This window comes from Xenopus tropicalis, chromosome 3 (genome assembly GCF_000004195.4).
Source record: "Xenopus tropicalis strain Nigerian chromosome 3, UCB_Xtro_10.0, whole genome shotgun sequence".
NCBI classification, from domain to species: domain Eukaryota; kingdom Metazoa; phylum Chordata; class Amphibia; order Anura; family Pipidae; genus Xenopus; species Xenopus tropicalis.
In genome coordinates, this window is record NC_030679.2 from 141,405,597 (window position 1) to 141,426,099 (window position 20,503).

At 43.5% G+C, this 20,503-nt stretch overlaps 1 protein-coding gene across 3 annotated transcripts in view; it reads right to left on the reverse strand.

Annotated features, from left to right (window-relative positions):
* The window catches only part of LOC101734099 (complement C3), an 83,063-nt gene that overhangs the window by 25,884 nt on the left and 36,676 nt on the right, over window positions 1-20,503 (reverse strand). For all 3 annotated transcript variants that reach the window (XM_031899477.1, XM_031899476.1, XM_031899478.1), the window contains 12 exons: window positions 20,182-20,328; window positions 18,727-18,939; window positions 14,789-14,992; window positions 14,338-14,499; window positions 13,562-13,691; window positions 11,666-11,740; window positions 11,245-11,445; window positions 9,708-9,819; window positions 8,554-8,639; window positions 4,475-4,614; window positions 967-1,179; window positions 596-662 (listed from right to left, as the gene is read on the reverse strand). In XM_031899477.1, coding sequence (XP_031755337.1) covers window positions 596-662; window positions 967-1,179; window positions 4,475-4,614; window positions 8,554-8,639; window positions 9,708-9,819; window positions 11,245-11,445; window positions 11,666-11,740; window positions 13,562-13,691; window positions 14,338-14,499; window positions 14,789-14,992; window positions 18,727-18,939; window positions 20,182-20,328 — 1,750 coding nt within the window. The remainder of the gene's footprint in view (window positions 1-595; window positions 663-966; window positions 1,180-4,474; window positions 4,615-8,553; window positions 8,640-9,707; window positions 9,820-11,244; window positions 11,446-11,665; window positions 11,741-13,561; window positions 13,692-14,337; window positions 14,500-14,788; window positions 14,993-18,726; window positions 18,940-20,181; window positions 20,329-20,503) is intronic.

Here is a 20,503-nt window from a genome sequence, read left to right on the forward strand (position 1 = left end):
GGAATTATGATAATATAATACAACAAAATTTTGCTCTGCTCATCTTTCCTTTTTTTTTTTTTTGCAAATTGCAATGGGAACTGTACACAATAATTTGCAGATGAGATTGCGCTTTGCGTGAGCATGCCCTCTGCGTTCAATATGCGCGAATATAGCACCGATTTTCTCTTTGCAAATATAAATTTGCAATTCTATAATATTTTTCTGCCACTAACGTTATGGCGCAGAGTGCGGGGCATAAATATTTGCAATTTGTGAATATGCCATGTTTATAAAGCTTTTAAGGACATTCACACTGCGAGTAGGAATTTGCAAATGAAATGCACCAGTCTTGCCCAGCTTTATAAAAATAAACACGGGCAGGGTAAATATGTTCACTCTGCGAATAATTCTGCACTGCATGAATTTTATAAATGACTATGTTTGCCCAGGAGCAGTAACCCATAGCAACCAATAAGAGGCTTGCCTTTAAACAGGTGACCAGTAAATACTAACTGCTGATTGGTTGCTATAGGTCACGGCACCTGGGCAAACTTAGTGCCTTTTCTTACATCACCCCCATAGAGGTACAGTACTTGAAAAAACAAATACTGACCTTTTCCTTTTACCTCTGGCTCTAAAGTCACAGAATGTAATGTTTTTGAAAGAAGCACTCCTTCGGGCTAAAACAGAACAACAAAATAAATGCAAAATAAAGACACAGAAACATTTAGGCTAATGGCCCATGGAGTGAGTTAGCCGGCCCCAATAGATCTCTGCTACCACGGATGTCTAAACACGCCAAATGCCTTTCCATCGGCAGCAATAGGAGCCGCCGGTGGAAAGACTGACAAAGCTCTTCCATGGGCCAGTAGCCTTAACCTGACAGTGACAGCAGCACCAGAGTATCTGTTTACATAGCCCTTATCCAAATACGGCACTACTTTCCCTCAAACACACTACAGTTTGCTCATGGATCTAACTCACCACAACATTTAGCGTTTTACGGACGCCATCTGAAACAAATTGCTTATAGACCGCTGCCGTCACTTCTACATCATGCTGACCGAGTTCGAGTGGCACAATGACGAAGGGGACAACAACAGAGGACTCGGCACCAACCCAAACCTCCTGCCGGAACTTCTTTTTAGGTTTGGACAGACTGCAGAACTCTTTATTGTAGCCGAACTCCACTAGCACCTATGCAAGGAATGAAAGAAAACAGATACAGTTGGCCTTCACACTTGTGAGTTGGTTTTATAAAGAAACTGATGGATCCCGGTCCTGTGTAAGAAGCAACAAACATAATGCTGGGATGATGGCATTAATGTATATTGTACACACCCTGCTAGCGGATCCTTGGAACTACCACATACCCATGTTGGTGGTAATTCTAGGTTTCCCTTGTATCAGTCGGTACACTTGCATGTAATTAATCTAAGTGGGTTGGTTGGGTGCATTGGCACTGTCCACACGTGTAAGGAATGCTTATGGGTGCAAGTACCTTTACGAATAGTGTAAGGGTGCATGGTGTTAATGTACAGTCACACCATTGGGTTGCATTCATAAATGAGTCTTATTATATATCCTGATGATGAACCCTGGTGGATTGAAACATGTTGATATGAGTATGGAGCAATAAAATGCTTTGATTGTTTGTATGCACCTTTGCTGTGGGTGCTTTCTATGATGTGCATATATATATATGTAGGGACCCATAGGGTTAAATGGCCCCTATGGCTTTAAATCCCTACAGGTTCAGTTCCCTTAGTTGTTGGGCAGAAGGGAATGTATCTAAGTGAGTTCATTAACATATGTGTGCTATTGGTTAGAAGGTATGGTGACCACATCCTGCCTCACTTTGGTATAGCGCTGGAAGAGGAGTGGCACCTTCCTGTTTGCTTCCACCTGAGGAACAGGGTGGGTGTTGCTGTGAGCCCGGGGCACGGGACTAGTTGAATTCGGGGAACAGGGCCCCGTAAATGAGGCATTAGATAGAGGCAAGGGTAGTCCCCCTACCAGTACTACTCTAGGGGTGTAAGGCAGTTAGGGTTGGGCCCCCGTACCAGTACCACTATAGGGGTGTAAGGCAGTTAGGGCTGAGCCCCCATACCAGTACCACTCTAGGGGTGTAAAGCAGTTAGGGTTGGGCCCTCGTACCAGTACCACTCTAGGGGTGTAAGGCAGTTAGGGTTGGGCCCCCGTACCAGTACCACTCTAGGGGTGTAAGGCACTTAGGTTTGGGCCCCCGTACCAGTACCACTCTAGGAGTGTAAGGCAGTTAGGGTTGAGCTAGAAAGAGCAGTTCTGAGCTCCCGCATAGGACTGGCAGTTTGGAGGTATTTCTCCCAGGCCATATTGCCTGTAGTGTAGGGATCCCAGTGAATAGGGAATCAGGATAGAGAATTCCCTGAGGGGATCCACTACGGGGTGGGGCAGAGGGAAGTGAGATTCCCAAGTCTGTACTCAGGGGAGTGTCAGTCTGTATTACACTCTGTATGTGGTGTTGCCTGTACCACTGGCCTCTGAGAGCTGTATTGTGAGTAACCCTGTTGAGGTTCAATAAACACTTGTTATTTTGTTATTTGCAAGAACCTCTGGCTCCCTCTGTTTTTAATTTTTCTGCATAGCAGCAAGAGAGGTCTAGTTGCAAACACCCTCACCTTCCTCTTCCACTTAGCGAAGGCCCATTCTGGGTTTATTCAGCAGAAAGCATTACCATACCTGAGTAAAGACCCCTAGAAGCTTTCTCTGTTTGCTTAAGACAGCAGCTGCCATTTTAAATAGCTTCCTGTTTGCAGTCTAGCCCTTATTGCTCAGATCACACATTCCTAAGGGAGGGGGGAGTGAGTTTTATAAATTCTTATGGGAGGGGGGAGCAGGAGTGGGGAGAGAGGAAAGAACTGGGCAGACTCTGGCCCCAGGAATTAAGGATGTTTCTGAGAGAGGAAGTCAGACACCCCAACAACATGTTTACAAAAAATAAGGCAAGAAATCCTGTTTCTTTTGACAGAGCGTTTCTGTGAGTGCTTATGGCTGTATCTACATAGACCTTTCTGATGAAGCTTACAGAGTTTTTACCTTTTCTTCTCCTTTACGTTAAAGTATTTAGCACAATATTAAAAGTTTATACACGGTCACCAATGCCTGAGCACCGACTTGTGTCACTGGCCCGCTTCACTCTCTCCTCTACTAATGGTAATATTATTCTCTTTATTTCTATGCTCTTTTGTTTCTCTTCTGTTTCTGATTGTAATTTAACACAATAGAACTCACGGATTATGGTACCCAATGAGACAATGACAACAATGGGACACACGTTCTTTTATTTTATCTTTTGTTTCATGTATTAATGTGGTTCAGCTCACTCCAATGTTACACTACTTGTGGCTAGGTGTTTACCTTGGTTGCTATGCCAACAAACACAGAATATTTAGCCCAATTCCTGGGGGGGGGGTTATTTATGTCTGCTTTTGTTCCTGTCCTGTAACCTTGAGAAAGGTCTCTGCTGAGACAGAAACGTCGGTTTAATAAACTGCTGTAGTCTGGCTGTGTGTATGGACAGCAGCCATTAGTGATGTGCAGGTCGAGAAAACCCCACAGCCGACCGTAACCCGCCCACTCCCAACCTGAACCCTACCCGCCCAGGCTTATTTCCTCTGTTTATAGGCCGGCGCCCGCCCCTCAATGACATCAGAAAAGGGGCGGGCATGCCAGACACGTGCCTATAAATACAGAAGGCAGAAGAGAAAGCCGGCAGTGTAAGGTTGCGGATGGGGAGGGTGAGCGGAAGAACTCAACCAGAACCTGCCTGGAACCTGCAAGTCATGTGCCGAGGTCGGCCCAAACCCACCCGACCTGCGGATTAACCAACGGATCCCGCGGGTATTGGGCCAGCATCAATAGCAGCTTTGCCTCCCTTATCAGCATTCCTATAGCATAGTTTGCTCCAACGTATTGTGTTTAGGGGAGTAATATGAATTCCAAAAAGGAACAGTTGGATGGGGTGTCATGTACACAGATGCGTGTAATTGGTATTGAATGCAGTGTCTGTTCCCATCACTGAGACCGACGGACTGCCACACATACCGACACCACATTTGGTGGACAGAGGTGCCTTAAGTGTGCATTAAGGACAGGAATACCTTGCCTCCCTTCATTCCCCTCATGCACCTTCTTTGCACTTGGCCTTGCCAGGATATACCTACATCCTGATTATGTGCCATCTCTTCAGATGCGGATCCAGACACATTCTGTGGCAGACACAACTCTTGGGAGAAAGGTTTAAAGTGAAAAAATTATAGCTCTTAAAAGTAATGCAATACTGAAGAGCCCAGGTTCAGTCTTTTTCTATGTTCATGGAATCCGCTATACGTTAAAAGCTCACCCAATAGGAAATGTAAGGGCTGAGACTGGATTTTCTTTCCAGGATTCCTTCTGCTTTGCATTACTTACTATTCCCTATTTCCCTTCCCTACTATTCTCTCCCATTTACCTTAATCCTGTGGCTGTTATAGTTGTGGACAACGGCTCGGATCTCCACCTGCTCGTTCCTCACAACAGAATAAGGCAGTTTTAGATCGATAAAGAAATCCATCATTGCCTTAATCTCATAGGGAGGAGCCACGCACAGACCTGTATACAGAGAACAAGACAATGCACCATTTTCAAACCATATTTGCTTTGCATAAACAGTCACATGACATGAACCTTAACACACGTAAACAGTAAAAAGAAACTGACCATCTGCTTTGGAAATAGAGCAGAGGGAAATCATTTTCAAGGTATTTCTTAAAGAAGGGTTCCTCAAAAAGATAATAGTATAAAAAATAATGAATAAAAAAATCAGACTGGGATTTATCGCATGGTCCTGGATCTCAATATCTCAATATCTCCTACTCCTAAGAAAAAAATGTGAGTAAGAAAAATGTGTCGCGAGTAAGAAAAAAATTTGTCGCCTATTGACCGATGCATTTGGCAAAGGGATACTGTAATGATACCTGGTGGTCTAGTGGGACGGTGGGGACGCCTGCCATCTTCCTCTGTTAGGAGTTTTGGGATATCGATCATGACATTACGTTGGGCCTGATATGGATGCTGATCCAAAGCAATCCTGGCCAATCTCCTTCAGTGTCTCGGGGAACAAGAAGCCCAACAAGACCAGATTGCCCAATGCCTCCAGAGACTCTCTGCAAGGTTGGATGTGCTCCAAACAACAGCCTGTCGCTAGTTCTGTTTCTCTCCCAGGAAGCAGATCCCTACCCACAGCTTCGGGTATTCCTGTAGTGGAGCCTAAGGTTCTGTTTCCCGAAAAGTTATCCAGGAAGTGAAGTAAAATTTTTGCCTTCCAGGAGGCATGTAAATTATATTTTGGTTTCCTCCCTTGCTCTTTTCCTACTGAGGAGGTCAAAGTTAATTTTGTTATGACCCTTCTTTTTGGCGATCCTCAATTATGGGCATTTAGTTTACCTCCCTCTGATCCAGCCCGTACATCCCTTGAGTCCTTTTTTAAGGCCATGGCAATAATCTATGATGACCCTGATCCGAGTCTAGGATTATTGTACTGAATTTCGCCGTTGGGAGGTAGAAACGGGCTGGAATGATACTGCCATATGAAGTCAGTTTAGAGTCGGGCTATCGGACTCTATCGGAAAAAGATAGCCTGATAAATTTTCCTGCTCCGTCCTCCCTGATGCATCTTGCCATTCAAATTGATAGGAGGCATAGGGAAAGACACCAGGAAAGAATTCCTGCAGTTGCTCCACAAACCTTTTCTGCAGAACTTGTACCCAAAGCCGAGATAGTTTCCTCTAGGCCTTCAGAAGAACCTATGCAGTTGGGTTCTATCCATTTATCTTCTGAAGAGAATGGTCGTAGGCGGGTTAACGGGTTATGTCTGTACTGTGGGAATAGCGGCCACTTCCGTAGCACCTGTCCCAAAAGGCCAGGAAACGACAGAGCCTAAGCAGGTCTGGGGAGTTCTGCTTGGGCAATGTTGTTTCTCCTTCCCAACAATATTCATCTAAAGTCATGATTCTGGTTCTTTTGGGATGGGATGGGATATGGATTGTGTGGAAAGCTCGGCTTTCATAGATTCTGGGGCAGAAGGGAACTTTTTGGATATTTACTTTGGCCGCAGGCACGGAATACCCACGCTTCATTTATCCTCCTCAGTTAAATTGCTAGCAATTAATGGAACTTCTCTAGGATGTAGGTTTATATCTTCCAAGTCCGTGGATTGTTCCATGTCTATGAGCTCCTTTCATGCAGAGCGAATTTCCTTTTTCATCATTCATTTCATTGTCATCATTCATTTTCATTGTCCACATACCCCTGTGATTTTAGGCCTCCCCTGGTTGTGTAGGCCCAATCCCCAAATTGACTGGCTGGCTAATAAGATACTTCAATGGGGAAGAGACTGTCAGAGGTCATGTATTAAGCCCTCTCAATTTTTTGCTGCTACCTCTATACAGGGGTTACCTTCCCCTTACTCCCCATTTGTGGACGTCTTCTCTAAAAAGGCAGCTGAAATCCTTCCTCCACACAGGCCTTATGATTGTGCCATAGATTCCTGTCCAGTTTGCCAATGCTCTAAACCTTCCAGATCCTTGCCTCAGGGGCTACTACAGTCACTTCTTATTCCTGAAAGACCATGTACTCATATTTCCATGGATTTTATTGTGGATTTACCCCCTTCCAAAGGGAATACTATTATATGGGTGGTAGTAGACCGGTTCAGCAAAATGTCTCATTTTATTCCCCTTCCCACCCTCCCATCTGCAAGGTCTCTTGCTGAACGCTTTGTGTGAAAGGACAAATCAGTCTTTAGAACAGATGTTATGTCTCCAGTAATCAATCTTTATGGCCGGATTTTCTTCCATGGACTGAATTTGCATTTAATAATTCTACTCATTCATTCACTGGGGAATCCCCCTATTTTGTTGTTTTCAGTTATCATCCTAGAGCATTTTTATTTTCTACTGCTTCCCCTGCAGAGCCCGCAATTAATTCTTTGGTTGATCAATTTTCTAAGACTTGGCAAGATGTTCAAAATTCTTTATCTTCTGCAGTAGCTGTTCAAAAGAAAGCATTTGATAAGCATCATAAAGTGTCACCGGAGTATCAGGTTGGTGATAGAGTCTGGCTTTCTTCTAAAAATGTCCCTTTGAAGGTTCCATCTGCCAAATTAGGGCCCAAATTTATAGACCCTTTTTCTGTATCTAGAATGATCAATCCTAGCACGGTCCGGTTAGAACTTCCTCCTGAACTCAAAATTTCTAACTCTTTTCATGTCTCTTTGTTAAAGCCTGCTAGAACAGTTTGGCAGAGGTCTCCTCCTCCTCCAATATCTGTTGAAGGGCAACCTGAATAGGTGGTACAGAGGTTAGTGGGCTAAATTGCAGTATTTGGTACACTGGAGGGGTTATGGTCCTGAGGAGAGGTCTTGGGTTCCGGATTCTAATGTTCGGGCAGATTGTCTTGTACGTCAGTCTAGTGGGAAGTGCGGGGACACCCACCATCTTCCTCTGTTAGGCGCAGGCACACCCTTTCGTCTTCCTTTTGATGCACATGCGTGCCCATCTTCACCTTAGATGGCATTTTGGTGCAAAATTCAAATATTTAAAGCACTTACTGTCCTGTGTTCATTGCCCAACGTAGGTCTACTTCCTGATAGTTCCTGGGTGTGTTCTTCATATTGCTTTGCTCTATTCTGACCCTTGCCTGTTCCTGACTATTCTCACATTGCTGCCTGAACCGACCTTTGCCTGTTTTTGACTATTCTTCTGGATTCTGATTTTGTACCGCGCTGACTGATCATTGCTGACCCCGGCCAGACTTCTGACTACTCTGACTTGTTCCCCTTCTTCCTGCCACACGTTTCTGGTTCCCTTGCCTGCTCAGAACTCTCTCCTTGGGTCTCTCACTATAAGTCCTGGCGGCATCCGAGTAGCGAAGGGCTCCTCCCGATGTGAAAGGCAGCTGTTATAGGCAGACGCGTGAGCCGTGACTGGACCCTTGGTGCCTGTTCTGAGTTTTGGGGTACCGATCGTGACAGATACATATTGGATACATATCTAGGCACATATGGCCAACTTAGGCCAACTCTTTCCACAAAGTGGATAACTGTTCAATTCAATATTGTAATAACAATGGCATAATGTATACCAGCCTATGGGCAGCAAACATATTTAAACTTGCCCACAAATATTTTGCCCAATATCAGAAAATTGTCAACCTTAGACATTTTTTTGCACGGGGGGGGGGCTAAGCTACAAACTGAATTAATATTATATAAGAAAACAGAGAAGTGACCATGGGGTTCTAAATTGCAGTTTCCAATAGCAATTGGTTTGCCAACTGTAATTGTGCACTTTAGGGCCTGTGCTGTTAAATCGGCCACTAACATTTTGAAAATGAAAAGTATGTTTTTTTCCAGGCTTTTTTTCTGCCAGAACCATTACTAAACCTTTATGTGATATAGTCCTGTGTGAGCCATATGGATTGAGGCCACTAGAAGCTGTTCCAGTAATCCTTCCCCAGGGAAACTATAGCTACAGCCAACAGGACAGTTACCTTTGGTTTCAGACAAGCTCACAGCCAGAACCTCCCAGGTTGTTATTGAGTCTTTCAAGTTAACATTTAGGATCTTGGTTGAAATGCTGTGAAGATAAAGTGCTAATGTTAGGGAACCTTCTAAAAGTGCTGTTTTAGATTCTTTAAGAAGTGGAGTTAATTTTACAGGGGGTATAAATTAAACACTGTAAATACCATCTCATTTATCTCTTCCCCATTAATGTTTAGATCAGGGGTCCCTAATATTTTTTAACCCATGAGTTAATTTCAAATGTAAAAAGAGTTGAGGAGCAACACAAGCATGAACACACTTTCCTGGATTGTAATTGGCTATTTGGTAGCCCCTATGTCAATATTAGAGCTATATGCACCAAGGCCCAGGTGTAGACCGGGTGCAGCTGGGCCCCCACCCCCCAATGGATGCAGTTTTCATGTCCAATTCGCATCATCGTGAGCATCCTGCAGGCCCGAGGGGGTGCGGGCCCAGATGAAATCACACCCCCCCTAGTTCCTCCCCTGCCCTATGTTGACTGACAGACAAAATAAGCCCCTGCTTTAAGGCCATGGGATGCAACATCCTAGCTTAAGTTTATTTGCTGGATTTGAGGACCCCATAGGAACCAACTCACACACAGACATTATCCTCCCAATACATTGTCTACCTTTTGACCTGTAGCATTCTTGAAGTCCCAATAGGCAACTTGTAGATATAAATCCTAAGAACCTGACATCTAAAGGTGGCAATACATAGTCGAATCGGGGACCACATCAACGATCCCCGATCCGACGGAAAATCAAACCTGCCCGGTTGAGATCTGCCCAATTTTAGGCCAGATCTCGGTCAGGTAGGCCTGTCGGGGGGTGCCCATACGCGGACAGATAAGCTGCAGAATCTGTCTATAGGACCCGAATCAGCAACTAAAATCTGCGTATGGTCACCTTTCGGCTGTCTCAACAATCAGATGAAGACACTGCTAAATATTATGGATGTGATGAGCTTGTGGTGGAAATAAGAAAAGGGCCTGATAGGAACGCCTAGGCTGGGACCTACTAGGAGATCCTCTGGTACTCTGGGAGGCCAGTTTGACCTTGTTTTGACTTAACACTTTTTTTTTAGACTGCTAGCAAGGCAGGGTAGGGGTGTCATTACTAACTTGTCTTTATCAGCAGCTCCAGTCATTTCCTCTTCTCTCCAGTACCAGCTCTCAGGAAAGTCTGATCTGATATCAATCTCCGAGTACAGCATGTAATCGGAATCCTCTTCACCTGTGGCACAAGACAGTAAATATCAAAATGACAATACTTGAAAAGCCACTGAAGAACCAACGTTTTGGTTCCTTACTGGAACCTTCATCAGGGCAACCAGAGCACACCATAACATGGGCAAGACGGTTACCCCCACTAAGGGAATGGATTGGTAACCATCATTCTGCTATGAGCAAAGGAGGGAAAGACAAACCAACCAGTGGCCGGCATTTTCTTAGACTGGCCCATTTATGAACCACTTTTAGATATAGCATTGCTCTTGGGATGCCATATCTAAACTTCTTGGACCACCTCCATGTTGACTAATTAGCTCCTTACTTTACCTTATCCCCATGTGAGCTTATAAGTCCTGATACTCATTGGCTCACCAACATAGTAGTCTGGTTACACTCGCTTGTTTTTTTCCTTTTGTGGTTTTTGCTTGATTGTACAGTTTGCTTTTGTTTTGTTCTTTCCCATTTCTGTGCACCTTGACACTGGGAGGGTTGTGTTAGTTGCCTAGCATCAGGTTTTGGCACCAACTAGGTTAATTAAGCATACGTTTATGGTGTGCTCTGGTAATCCTGATGAAGGTTTCAGTAAGGAACTGAAACGTTGGTTAAAGGGGTTGTAAACACAATCATAACGCTGTCCCACTGTGCCCCATAGTTTTGCTATAGAAGTTTCCGAAAAACACAATTATAGACAAGAAAATTCACCCCTGAGCATTCTACTAAATAAAAATCTCATTATTAGTGCAAGAGAAGTGACCAATGAGAATGCTGATTCCCAGCACTGTGTCAGCCATCTTGCTGGTATCTTACATATAGAGATAATTATGTCATTTTTTTTCTTTATTATACAAAACTGAAATCAGACATGGGAATAAAGGACAGATTTGTTCAGTGCTGGGAAACTGTGCTTATTGCTCCCAACTCCAATAGCAGGAACAGAGAACAGGGAGCCGGATTTACACACAGCAACTGGGATTCTCATTGGAGGATTTTTTTGCATTTTAATGCAGCCGCTGGCACTGAAGATTTGGGAGAAAGTTTTGGAAAAGTTTTATCGCGCAATATTACTTTAATTAAACAACCCTGATGTTGGGTATTTAAAGTTGATTTCCTCCCTTCTAAGATAGTCATGTACATTGGGATGCACAAGCGAGTAAATTAAACAAAAACATTTTTTTACATAAAGGTGTGTGGACCTTTCTACTGGTTGTATTTTTTTCCAATTATTATCCCAATTATTATCAGAATATTAATGTATATAAATCTGATGATGGACAAGGCAATGATTTCCATGTACATCAAATTTCTATTCATTGGCTCCTAAAAAGCACTGCAGTAATGCTCTTATGGGTGAAAATCACTAGAAGCCAAGAGCAAAAGCATTTCCCCCTGTCCTTAACTCTTTTTTTCCTAACTTCTCATGGTTCCTTACTTCTTTCCAGAGTATCCTCATCTTTACTCTTCCTCTCATCTTCTCTCCTCTTCTCATAGTATTTGCAGCAGTCAAGGAAAGCGTCCACACATTCCTTCCCATCCAAGATGTAGCGGGTACGTCGCTCACAGCTGTGGCCCATCAGGTTCTCCTGCATCCCATCCAGGCAGCACTTCTTGGCCTTGTCCTTGTATTCTGAAGCTAAAGGAAAACTCGTTAATTATATAAAGTGTTCTTTATACCATACCTTGGTGTGCTTTCCATCACTGGTTCTATAATAACATATAACAAATTCACAAGGAGTTATGGGTATATGTGCCGCAACTTCTACTCTTCTACATAAAGGAGGCAGAACATTGCATTATGGACATGAGCTATATGAAGCCATCTTGGATCCAACCAGTTCTTGCACCATATCTACCTTTCCCGTTTTTAATCTCCATCAGTGCAACAGTTGAACGGCGTCTGCGCGGCACCCGATCTTTACATTGAGGCTCTGGGGGCAGAGAAATAACCATTGTCAGAACTTCTAAATACATAGGAGACACAGGCGTGCTTATGTAATGTTCCTTTTCAGTTAAGACACTTCAGGCAGATACAGATAAAGCCATATATTCCAAACCTGACCTCTTTCAGCCTATTAAAGGGAAACTATACCCCTCAAATAATGTAGGTCTCTATAAAAATATATTGAATAAAGCAACTCGTATGTAAAACCCTGCTTCATCTAAATAAGCCATTTTCACAAAAAAATGGTTAAGTATTCATTCTGGGGGTTTAGTTTTCCTTTAAGTGCTAGCTGATTGGCACAGATAGTTGCACCAAATGGCAAGCAGTCCATCAAATTCAAACTTTTTTATTGATATAAAACTGCCACACTGCTAGTTTACCAGTCTCTGGATCAACTTTATACTAAGAATTATCATCATAACTAGGAAAGTCATGGAAGATACTACGTATGCCTGTGATTATCCAAACGATAAGGCGCGTAAAGGTGCCATAATATGAGCCGCGCATCACATGTTTGAATGATGGATGATGCTTGGCTCCCTGCCCCTAGGAGTAAGGTAACCCATGGATACCATCCCTACTTAGAATTGAAATATTCTGGAGAATTTAACGCGGTTAAAATGGTTTTCCAGACACAGCTGGAGTACAGCAGCCCTTTGCTAAACACAAAATTACAGTCTTAGGCTTTGCAGGGCTAGCGCCCATCAGTCTGACAAAATGGCTACCCCTTTTCCTTCAACTTTAAGCAGCTGGGGGGTGGCTTTGAGGCCCTGGCTATTATTGATTTTTTTATTTTGCTTTAAATACATTTTTCATTGCAAAAGGAGCAGCCTGCCTTATTACAAAGCCATATCCTATATGGGGCCTCCCCAGCGCTCTCGCAAATCTATGCACCTTCTAATACAGCTCCAACCCCTGTTTGCCAAGTTCATTGCCTACAGGGCCCTTGGTTCCCCCTTTTCTATTGCCTCTGTTCCTCTGAAACTAAGTATAGCCCCCTATATATATATATATATATATATATACTGCCCAGTCATGTGACTCATTTAGCCATGTGTCTTCAGCAACACAATCACATCATATTTCTTCTTCAGTGCCAGCAAATGATAAGGATATTAGCAGTCACTGAGGGGTTCTGTGCCCATATAAAGGCACAAGGCTGCAGGCTGAGTTATACAGGGAACTCTGAGTATCACTCATGTATTATAAGAGATAATGTACCCCCTACTGTAAATGATAAGGATATTAGCAGTCACTGAGGGGTTCTGTGCCCATATAAAGGCACAAGGCTGCAGGCTGAGTTATACAGGGAACTCTGAGTATCACTCATGTATTATAAGGGATAATGTACCCCCTACTGTAAATGATAAGGATATTAGCAGTCACTGAGGGGTTCTGTGCCCATATAAAGGCACAAGGCTGCAGGCTGAGTTATACAGGGAACTCTGAGTATCACTCATGTATTATAAGAGATAATGTACCCCCTACTGTAAATGATAAGGATATTAGCAGTCACTGAGGGGTTCTGTGCCCATATAAAGGCACAAGGCTGCAGGCTGAGTTATACAGGGAACTCTGAGTATCACTCATGTATTATAAGGGATAATGTACCCCCTACTGTAAATGATAAGGATATTAGCAGTCACTGAGGGGTTCTGTGCCCATATAAAGGCACAAGGCTGCAGGCTGGGTTTACAGGGAACTCTGAGTATCGCTCATGTATTATAAGGGATAATGTACCCCCTACTGTAAATGATAAGGATATTAAGAAAGAGTTCTATAACACAGCCTGTTGGCTGATACTCACCTATTCTTTGATCAGTAGTAATACTGAAGGAGGTCTGTAGAGCAAGCCCAGCATCGTAAAAGACCCCTGCGCTATTAGCACCACTCCCGGGGGTACAGCCGGTGTCTGACTTCTCAACTGAATTCCAAACCTGAGCAAAGTGATAAATGAAAGGAGTGTAAAAGCAAAGGGGGGAGTTTCACAAGGCAACTGTATTGTATTGTATTGTACTAACTGATGTCTCTGTTCTCTTAAAAAGATCTGGAAGTTTTTAAGAGATTGATTACTTTTTGCTAGAGAACATTGCCTTTTGCCTTGTTTAATATAAGGATAGTAGAAGTTAGATTTTTGGGAAAAGTTACATTTGCGTTCATATTGCTGTAGGGACTAGTTATAAACTGAAACAGCCAAAGCTTTTTGCTTCCTATAGTGCTCATACATTCATTGCTCACTGGGTATTTGCTCTGTTAAAGGAGAAGTCCCCTCAATTCCCCCTGCAGCCTCCCATTAACCTCCATCGCTGGTGGGTTTTGGCCTTACAAGGCACGTTACATCATTTTCAGGCCAAGAACCGGCTACACTACTGGTTTCAGATAGTTCGTATAGAAGCCAATTGGAGGCAGCAGGGCAGTTTTGTCTGCCAGTTGCACCCATATAGAAAACTTCTCATGTGACATAGGCATATTAAGATGACAGAAAGTCATAAATCCCGGGCACAGAATAATAAGACTATATAACAACAATGAATAATTTCTCTTGGATGGATGAACATAACACATATGGGAAGGGTTTCTCACCTTACTCTGAGTGAGTTTATACTTCTTGTTCAGCAGAAAGACCCCTTTATCCACAATCACGAGTCCCACCTTGGCCTTGTGGTCGGCTGTGAGTTTTAGCTGCACGCTTGCCGGCAGTTTTTGAACTGCGTTGTCCTTGTCCTTGTCACCTGTCACCTCCAGCTGTGCAAGAACCATAAATTTGTCAGGTTACTTATTGTAGAGGAAAAATACATCTGTCGCTCTTCTGTTGTCCCTACTGTTATCCGACCAATATGCTCTCTATTCATTATCCACTTTGCATTTGGTGGAAAATGTTTTTTGTGTTACTGAACTTTGCATTTTTAATCAGTCCTATCCACATCCATCACAGCCTTTATATAGTACCTTCCCCCATATGATTACTGTTAATCCAGCAACCGTCTACACCAGATTCCCCTGTACTGTAATAGATTTCAACATGGAATCTCACCGTGCCCATGCAGGTATCTACCACATCCACCCAGACAGAGTCAGACACAATATCGCCCCCTTCGGTTGTTGTCACCATGTAATAGGCCACAATACGGAAAGATGGTAGGTAGTCCTCAGTGATAAACAGAGACATGGCGACCACGGGCTGATTAGCCAACCGTTCCTGCCTGCCCACCTTTATGATGCGCCCCCTGCTCATGACCTGGAGGAGAAATGATACGTAGTTAAAGTGAAAGTGATACAATATACAGCAGACGTTCCAAATTTTTTAAAATTAGATTGGGGAGACAGACTCCCAACTATGGGCCACGTCCCACTACATCCTTCTTACTTCAAAGCTCTTTAGGTTTTTATGAGAGTCAGTAGGTTCCTTCTCTCATTGGCCGATTAGTATCAGTTACCCCATCACTTAGCTAGGTGTGTGAAGAGTCTTCAGCCTCAGGCTTAAATATTGTCCTCCTGGTCCACTGCTATTTTGAAGGGGTAATAAAATAAGATGTATCTCCCATGCCTATCCTTTTATATATATATATATATATATATATATATAGAAACAACAACAAGAGATCCTCTGCACTCACCCATTATCAATATATAGAACATTAAGACATTCGGTGCATTTAAGCTACTAAGAAATGCCCTTCCCTTTAAGCAAAACAGGGATTGTTTGTCCATATATTGCAATATACTTCAAGCTGGCCAACTGCGTCAAAGTCATCCCTTTTGACCAGTTCCTACACTGACTTATGCGATTCATTAAGAATTCTACTGCTTCAATATACATTTAGCCAAGGGACTAAGTTTTACCTGCAACTTACTTGCTTTCAAGGTTAAAACCCCCATATGGTTGCCCTTTTATTGGCTCCACTGGGATCACCTGGATCTCTTGTTGTTGTTTCTATGTATTTTGTGGTCACAACCTCATTGCACCCCCGCCTAATGGTTTAAAATTTAGTGGTTGAGCACAACTTTCCCTTTTTTTGCTATATATATATATACCTTCTTTTTAACTCCCTTTTTCAACAAAAGATTTGAAGTTTTATAACATTGATCCAGTTGGTCGATAGATTTAATAAACCAGTATATCAAAATTACTATTTCTCATTGTTCAAACCTGCATATCAAATACTGCAGAAAGCTATGGGCAACCATCATGGTTTTTGTTTTACAATTTCCAGTGGATTTAATCAATAGGAATATTAATAAAAAATCATATAGGTACATGAAGGGGTAATCTCCCTTTACTGTTCATGAGTCGCCAGTTAGTACCCTATTCCCTGTAGGAGAGAGGTATTCCTATTGCCCAGGGGTAGCTATTACCTGGTTCCCTAGTGTATAAGAGCTTAAGGAACATGTGTTTACTATTGTTCTGAACTCCATCAATGCACCAAAGGGCCAGAACCCCACCACCTGCGAGACTGCCAGAGGTTAAGGTAGGCTACAGTACAGGACACCGAGATCATGCCCTAAAGTAGCCATTCCTTATTAAAGCTGGGGTAACAGGAACACCATGAATGCGGTTAGTAGGTGACAGGCCAGTACCTTGCGATGGTATGCTTCAGAAATGTTGCATAGTAACTCTAGAAAATATATTTAGAATAATCCACAGCTGTCACTTGCCAAGTGTAAAGCTCAAAGTGGTGAGGGACCTGCTTTACATTAATCCCTGGGAGTCCATTGAGGTGAACAGTGTGATATACCTGTAGATAGGGTTGGCACCTGTCCAGTTTTGACTTGAACATCCCGGTTTTTGGTAGGGCTGTCCGGGTCAAAACTGCCTGCTCAGTTTTCCAAATTTGGAATTCGGCGATGATGTGGCGACTGGTCAATCAGGTCATAGCCCCTGTGAAGTAACTGCCCCGCCCACTGACGTCACACTTCACCTCTCGGTCTGCAGTGTACGAGCAGCAGAGGTGGCAACCCTACCTGTAGAGGGCACTATACTTTCATTCTGTCCTGTCTCCAACCCACTATATGGCTAAATAAAATAATGCCTCATTACTGTTACAGAAGTACCTTTCTTCAGTGGGCGTTAAAAAAACATTTATTTCATGGTTAAGAGCCACTGGTGTCTTTTAGTTCTATTATTTCTACCGGCACAAGCTACAATTACAGTTCCATTACGATACCTATCCTCCAGTGAGGGCTCAGCTGGGTGAGAGGGTTGCAGTGTATCAATATTCTGTTGTTCAATAGATAAGTAAGGAAGGTTAAATCAATAAACTACCCTCACACTTTTATGGGTGGGAGATGATGTTCATTAGGGATCAGTGAGAATACACAACAACAACCCCCCCATGAAACTGAGATGTGGAATGGAATTCCAGATCTGGACTGGGGTTCAAAATAGGCCCTGTCATTTCAAGTACACAGAGGCCCAAACAGCCCCCCCATAGGCCCAATAAATAGTGAGTGTCTATGGCACCTTACAGCAGCCCCTCTGGCATTTGCTTGAACCCACAGATTGCCAGTCCGGGCCTGATTTTCAGAACCCAGAGGCCCAAACAGCCCCCCATAGGCCCAATAAATAGTGAGTGTCTATGGCACCTTACAGCAGCCCCTCTGGCATTTGCCTGAACCCACAGATTGCCAGTCTGGGCCTGATTTTCAGTACACAGAGACCCAAACAGCCCCCCATAGGCCCAATAAATAGTGAGTGTCTATGGCACCTTACAGCAGCCCCTCTGGCATTTGCCTGAACCCACAGATTGCCAGTCTGGGCCTGATTTTCAGTACACAGAGGCCCAAACAGCCCCCCCATAGGCCCAATAAATAGTGACTGTCTATGGCACCTTACAGCAGCCCCTCTGGCATTTGCCTGAACCCACAGATTGCCAGTCCGGGCCTGATTTTCAGTACACAGAGGCCCAAACAGCCCCCCATAGGCCCAATAAATAGTGAGTGACTATGGCACCTTACAGCAGCCCCTCTGGCATTTGCCTGAACCCACAGATTGCCAGTCCGGGCCTGATTTTCAGTACACAGAGGCCCAAACAGCTCCCCCCATAGGCCCAATAAATAGTGAGTGTCTATAGCACCTTAAAGGAACAGTAACACCAAAAAATGAAAGTGTATAAAAGTAACTAAAATATAATGTGCTGCTGCCCTGCACTGGTAAAAGTTGTGCATTTACTTCAGAAAGTCTACTATAATTTATATAAATAAGCTGCTATGTAGCCATGGGGGCAGCCATTCAAAGGAGAAAAGGCACAGGCACATAGCAGATAACAGATAAAACACTATTGTATTCTACAGAACTTATCTGTTATCTGCTATGTAACCTGTGCCTTTTCTCCTTTTTTCCAGCTTGAATGGCTGCCCCCGTGGCTACACAGCAGCTTATTATATAAATTATAGTAGTGTTACTGTAGCAAAAGCACCAGTTTTACCAGTGCAGGGCAACAGTACATTATATTTTTATTACTTTAAAGCTCTTTTATGTTTTGTGTTACTGTTCCTTTAAAGCAGCCCCTCTGGCATTTGCCTGAACCCACAGATTGCCAGTCTGGGCCTGATTTTCAGTACACAGAGGCCCAAACAGCCCCCCCCATAGGCCCAATAAATAGTGAGTGTCTATAGCACCTTAAAGCAGCCCCTCTGGCATTTGCCTGAACCCACAGATTGCCAGTCTGGGCCTGATTTTCAGTACACAGAGGCCCAAACAGCCCCCCCAGCAGCCCATTCTGCTGTCCATGATGTTAAAAATAAACTGGACATCTTTTGCCCTAAGCTGGCCATACAGGCACCGATATTAGGTTTGGTACGATAATTGGTGCGTGTATGGCGGATTGACAAGACGACCAATATCGCAATAATTATCATTAAACATGTGAAATTTATCAGTAAATGCAATCGCTGACATACTGTGTATTGGTCTATGTGTATGTCTGAGGGCAATGGAGTTTTGCATGTTCACAGGGTTGTATGTCTGGTTACCAAATAGGTGAAATGCCGGATTTGTTCTGCAACCTCTGGGGAGTCAGTTTTGATGTAGAACGTCACTATGAGAGAGCCTCCGAGTTTTAGCTCCAATCCAGGGACGCCGATGTGCAGGTAATTATTAAACGAGTAGGCGGGACTGTAGGCTTTAGCAGACATAGTCGCAGTTGCTTGGTGCCGGGGTTGCACACCTTCCTTGTCTGTTTTGACCTGATAACAGAAAATATAAAACATAAGGCAGAATCCTGGGAGCCCTACATATACTTCTATGTATCGTGTCTAAAAACGGCCCATTTGTTCCTAGACTTTTGTTTCATTGCTTGGCTGGTTCTGTATATACAAGGCAATGGGAGAGTCATAGCAGACACACAAGTGCAAGAGATCCTCTCACCAACACAAAAAGTCACTGTAGCTTTGTACATTTGAGCTTGGGTTTCCATACTTGTGATCCGCCCGATACTTAAATTCTGCTCCCATTCTACATTTTTAGACGTAACCAAGATTAATATAGTTCCGGTGATAGCCAATCATTATCAGCAACAAGTGGTTTGTTGTGACCATTGGATGGGAATGTAAAATTTTATAGATTAAGAGGATTTAGCAAAGTTGTGTCATGTGTTGCATCTTGGGGCCCCTCGGGGGGTTATAGGCAAGTGCTTTGTTGTAAGCCAGTGATCCCCAACCAGTGGCCCAGGGGCAACATGTTGCTCCCCAACCCCTTGGATGTTACTCCCAGTGGCCTCAAAGCAGGTGCTTATTTTTGAATTTCTGGCTTGGAGGCAAGTTTTTGTTGCATAAAAACTATGTGTATTGCCAATCAGAACCTCCTGTAGGCTGCCAGTCCACATAGGGGCTACCAATTAACCAATCATGGCCCATATTTGGCACCCCGTGAACTTTTTTTAATGCTCGTGTTGCTTCCCGGCTCTTTCTACAATTAAAAGTATAAAAGGTTGGGGATCTCTGCTGTAAGATAATTTTTATGGCATATACTTTGCATTGTTCTTCAGTTTCCCTCCCTACTGTACATTGCCTGATCAAGAGAAGATGGGAGAATTTCTCAGTAAGTGCTGACTGGTCAGTGAGGGAGTCAGTAGTGTGACTTGGTCACAGCCCCCTGCAAAAAAATTTTTGGAGGAGGTGCAGTGCGAATAGCCCCTCCTCCCCCAATCCCTGGCCCAGTCACGCAGCACTGCTATTCTAAAGGTAGGAGAGGGGTCGGGGAGGGGAGACTACAGTACAGCAGAACCCGGAGCCCCCTGCCACCGAAGCACTGCTGGATCTGCTCTATAGGTAGTTACGCCAATGGAGAAAGTACTTGACATCATATATAATAGCAGGGGCTGCACTACCATACTGCCAGTTACTGCGAGCCTTCCCATGATGCCTGAGCCCAGGAAACAGTTTTACTTGAAATTGCTTTCCTTTAAAAACAACATATTTGGTACTGACAGAAATAGGCATCGCTGCCATTCCTTCTATAGTGTTGAGTTTCAGTCTAATGGTTCCATCAGCTTGAGTTTCCCCACGAAAGTTTCCTGGATGAACCACCACGGGGATCCGATTAGCAGGTGAGCCATCGGGATTGGTTACAAGAACCTGAAAGAAAAAGAAATGCATGATATATATATATATACAGAGAGAGAAATAGAGAGAGAGAGAAGTGAATTGGCCATTAAACATGTTATAGTTACTTTTATAATTACCCTACTGAGAGGAAGTGAGGAGATTACCTGGGGGTGAAAAAGGGTTGGTGAAAGTAATTCCAAAATGT